The sequence below is a fragment of the Salmo salar genome, chromosome ssa15 (genome assembly GCF_905237065.1).
Source record: "Salmo salar chromosome ssa15, Ssal_v3.1, whole genome shotgun sequence".
NCBI classification, from domain to species: domain Eukaryota; kingdom Metazoa; phylum Chordata; class Actinopteri; order Salmoniformes; family Salmonidae; genus Salmo; species Salmo salar.
In genome coordinates, this window is record NC_059456.1 from 85404192 (window position 1) to 85408596 (window position 4405).

At 39.1% G+C, this 4405-nt stretch overlaps 1 protein-coding gene across 3 annotated transcripts; it reads left to right on the plus strand.

Annotated features, from left to right (window-relative positions):
* The first annotated feature begins 605 nt into the window (after nt 1-605).
* Nucleotides 606-4200, plus strand: LOC106572399 (cell division control protein 42 homolog). 3 transcript variants are annotated; one of them, XM_014146525.2, is made up of 6 exons: nt 606-763; nt 1213-1343; nt 1534-1606; nt 1709-1818; nt 1994-2191; nt 2439-2883. In XM_014146525.2, exons 2-6 carry the CDS (start codon nt 1239-1241, stop codon nt 2520-2522), a joined length of 570 nt encoding a protein of 189 aa, XP_014002000.1. In that variant the 5' UTR covers nt 606-763; nt 1213-1238; the 3' UTR covers nt 2523-2883. The 3 variants fall into 3 exon arrangements, with proteins under 3 accessions (XP_014002000.1, XP_014001997.1, XP_014001999.1); XM_014146522.2 differs by lacking the exon at nt 2439-2883 and adding an exon at nt 2892-4200 and having other exon boundaries at nt 607-763; XM_014146524.2 differs by lacking the exon at nt 2439-2883 and adding an exon at nt 2892-4200 and having other exon boundaries at nt 762-857.
* The last annotated feature ends 205 nt before the right edge of the window (nt 4201-4405 follow it).

The following is a 4405-nucleotide window of genomic DNA, read 5'->3' on the forward strand; positions in this document are numbered from 1 at the left end:
TCTGAAGAGGTAGGAGATATATGTGGTGTTCCCGTTAGGGGGGATGGAATGTAGGAGCATCATAGCAGAGTGGTTGACACAGGAGTGGGAACGTGAGTGGAGGAACGGGGGATTCTATCCAGAATTCTGTGAGGAAGGTCAGTAGGTATGTGTGGAGTGAAAGGAGGGATGAGGTTCTGTTGACAAGGCTGAGGTTGGGTCATTGTGGATTGGAAGTGGGTTATTGTTAGTGGGGAAACACCCAGATGAGAAGTGTAAGGAATGTGAAGAGGTAGAGACTGTGAAGCATGCCCTGTTATATTGATGAGTGGCGCAGCAGTCTAAGGCATTGCATCCTAGTGTAAGAGGTGTCACTACAGTCCCTGGTTTGAATCCAGGCTGAGTCAAATCTGGCTGTGATTGGGAGTTCCACAGGGCGGTTCACAATTGGCCCAGTGTTGTCCGAGTTTGGCTGGTGTAGGCGTCATTGTAAATAAGAATTTGTTCTTAACTGACTTGCCTAGTTAAATAAAATATATTGCTGAGTAGAGGATGACACTTTTCTGCGAGTTGGGTGTAACTGCATTTTTGCTTGTAACAATTTTGGGCTCAAATGACAGGCAGAGACAAAATAGAAAGGAAACTGTTGTCGTCCTTTATTGCACCAGCCTGCACCAACAGTTGAGAGGCTATTAGATATTTAAATGTGTAATTCTCCCTCCGATCTGAGACCGGCAGCAATACAGCGTCTAGTCTGCCGGAAACGCACAAGAAGAAGAAAGAGGTAAGGGAAATCTTTTGAATTACATGTTATCATCATCAATAGGGTAACAATTGAAATGATACCAACGCTGTTCATGAAGGTGTTTTAGCTATAGGTGTGTCATTCATCGTTAGTAACAAATAAAATTAATAGGAAAATGAGAACTGCTAACACCAACCCAGATAGCTAGCAAACATTAGCTACGTCAGTTTAAATTAGTTAGAGCAAAGTATCTACTATAGCTAGTTATCTTTTGTCATATATTTCTATTGAGTCTGTAGTTGGTTGTTGCTACAACTTCTTCATTTAGACATGGCTTGCTAGCCACATAGGAAACCAGTTTCAGACGTTAGCTAGCTAACGTTATTAGCATACAACCAGCTACTACTGGATACGTCTTCCCTGCCACTCGTCTGAAGTCTTGTAGCTAACTTATGCTGAACTTTTTTTCTTTGTAATTTCTCTTTCAGACATACAGTAAACGGAGAACACAAATATGCAGACGATTAAATGTGTTGTGGTTGGAGATGGAGCAGTGGGAAAAACCTGCCTTTTGATTTCATACACAACCAACAAATTCCCCTCTGAATATGTACCAACAGTATGTATATCTTCTATACATTGGGTTTATCTCAGTCACAGTGATTATTGATCACCAGACCAGAGTTAGGTGTCTCATTCTCATGTTTCACACGCTTTAAAGAGACTTAGCTGGTTCTTCTCAATAACTACCATTCAGAATAACCATGGAACAGGACAGATATGTCATTCTCTTCATTTTCTCATCACAGGTGTTTGATAACTATGCAGTAACTGTCATGATTGGAGGTGAACCTTACACCCTAGGATTATTTGATACTGCGGGTAAGAGTGGATCCTTTTCAAGGACATGTTCACAACTTGAATAAATCCTATTTTTGGTTGAATGCTATTCACATTTAATCAACACGTTATCTGTTTCCTTAGGTCAGGAGGATTACGACAGGTTACGGCCTTTGAGCTATCCCCAGACTGATGTTTTCCTAGTTTGTTTCTCTAGTGTTTCACCCTCTTCATTTGAGAATGTTAAAGAAAAGGTGAGTATAATGCCAAGCCCTTGAAGCATACAATGCACACGTTTTACTAAATTATACATTATTTCTAGTAGGTTAAATTGGTAACATGTGGTGATAGGGAAGATACTAGTTATGACACTATCTGACGGACTGACTTTTCTGATTGTTTGAACATAATGTTTCCTCTCTCTTGCAGTGGGTACCTGAAATCACTCACCACTGTCCCAAGACGCCATTCCTGCTGGTTGGAACTCAGATTGACCTGAGAGATGACCCTTCCACAGTAGAGAAGCTGGCCAAGAACAAACAGAAGCCCATCAGCCCAGAGACAGCTGAGAAGCTCGCCCGTGACCTGAAGGCAGTCAAATACGTTGAGTGCTCTGCCCTAACACAGGTGAGACTTCTATCTAAAACATATAGAAAACAGGGAATAGAGAGATGACTTGCATGATAGCAACTTATGTTAGATGTACATCTAATCTGTGTGTCTTTGTGCTAAGCTTGTCTTGCCTTCATTCTTTCTGTGTTAGTGGTGGCCTAGCATTGGAAACCCATCCGAATGCACTTTACTCTTGTATGTCTGCTAACTAACCTCTATCTAACACTGGTCATATTCCCCTCTTTCTCCTCCCTCTCTATAGCGAGGTCTGAAGAATGTATTTGATGAAGCTATCCTAGCAGCTCTAGAACCCCCTGAAACCCAGAGAAAGTGCTGTCTGTTTTGATGGCGGTCTTTTAAAATATTTGCTTTGGCTCTGATTGTCTGCTGCGTCTTAATGTAAAGGAATGACTATTTGTCAAGTAAATATCCAAGATGCTCTTTTTAAATGCGTGCCTATTAACTTCTTTCATTTCAATGTCGATTTTGTTTACACCTAGCCTAGTCATATTAGCCCATACTACCTTGGCCTTCATGGCAAGGATGCTAACCTGTATTGTTCTATGGGAAAGAACATGTCCAGTTTGGCACTTAATTGGCAAGTTTACGTAAGGCTGCAGCTGAGTTTTTCTTTTTAAAAGATGGTATTACCAATTGTGGTTACACACTGCAAGGTAAAAAATGTATTTGGTACATTCATGTTTTGTGTTTGCAGAAAGGACTAAAGAATGTGTTTGATGAGGCAATACTGGCTGCCCTGGAGCCTCCAGAACCCAAGAAGAGGCGCAAATGTGTGCTGCTCTGAGCATTTCCTCTCCTATTGGTTAGAGCATTTCATCAACACTACTTGGAGAAAAGCAAACCATTATTGCACAACGTTACTTCATCCTATTGGTAACTGATACAAATACTTTTAAAATGTTTGCAAAGTAGTGTGTGAACTTAATTGAACTAGATTGATCTCTACTAGAACCTCATTCCTAGAGCCATCTCAGTATTTTTCAGTTAAACAGATTGGTGGCTGCATGGTCTTATCAGAAGTGTGAAAGGGGCACAGACACACAGCTGACGATTGGGACCAGTGACAACAGGACAAAACAATTTTACCTTCAATACTGTCAGGGCAATGTTTCCCAAAAAGTTTTTTGTTTGTAATGATTCACTTTTTTCAGGTGTATATGTTTCCATGAACACCTGAGGTGAACATAAATCCCCTTTCAATTGGGAAAGTGATAATAGATTCTGTAACAGTCGGTAGTAACAATGATATGTTGGTGCCAACCCAGTTACAACATACATGCTATGTATGTCAGGGCAGTATAGTATATATTTTTTGTCTTTTAAATCAAATGCCTTGTCTGATGTCACATACTCTATTGCATTCTAGGCACTTTAGTCTTTACTGCTCTGAATGAAACAGCTCATTGTTGCAGTGTAAAACCACCATGAGACTTTTGCTTTAGAATTTCACTCGGTCGACAGATTGTTCCTCCTTTGACAGGAACAGAATATTACAGGATGTTTATTTGTTTTATCCAAAAATGTACATCTCCCATTGTCACAATCTGAGTATAAGTGAATTTCTTGAAATGTATTAACCAAATAAAGTTTAGAATTTAAGTGTGCATTCTTTTCTGATTCATAGTCAGAGTAGGAGTGCTGATTTGCCCCTGATTTAAGTATGGGCTCTCAGTATATTGTATTGTCAATGTTCTGGCTTAGAGGATGAAACTCACTCCACACTAGTTAAAGAAACAAGGACAGTCCACTTACATTTATTTCATATTCAAGAGGCAAAGCATAAGAAGCAATCTTGACAGGATAGAAGTACAACCAAATTAGCCAACATTATATTATTGAATTCAAACGTATTAGTTTCAAACAGTTAATACAAACACTTCAAATAATGAATGATCTTCATACATATAGTAAGGTAGTGCACTATGTTCTGTGTATCCTCTACATACTGTACATGTTAATTACATTCTTGTGTTTAGAAATAAAATATTTACAAAAGTGTTGAACTACGTTTCTTAAGGTGTTGTTTGTCAAAGTGGGTCAGATGTTTATGTGCATACAAATTTACATTCAAGTTCACTTTGGTCTGTCTGCCTTGTTTTAAAGCCTCCATGCAATCGTTTTAATAAAAATGAAATCATTGTCTAATTCACATACAGTTGAAGTCAGAAGTTTAAATACACCTTAGGCAAATACATTAACTCAGTTTTT

Excerpts from the sequence above, each read along its gene's own strand:
- LOC106572399 (XM_014146522.2), top strand. The coding sequence starts at position 1,239 with ATGCAGACGATTAAATGTGTTGTGGTTGGAGATGGAGCAGTGGGAAAA. Across the intron at positions 1,607-1,708 it reads AGGATTATTTGATACTGCGG|GTCAGGAGGATTACGACAGG; the intron begins GTAAGAGTGGAT and ends CTGTTTCCTTAG. Across the intron at positions 1,819-1,993 it reads TTGAGAATGTTAAAGAAAAG|TGGGTACCTGAAATCACTCA; the intron begins GTGAGTATAATG and ends TCTCTCTTGCAG.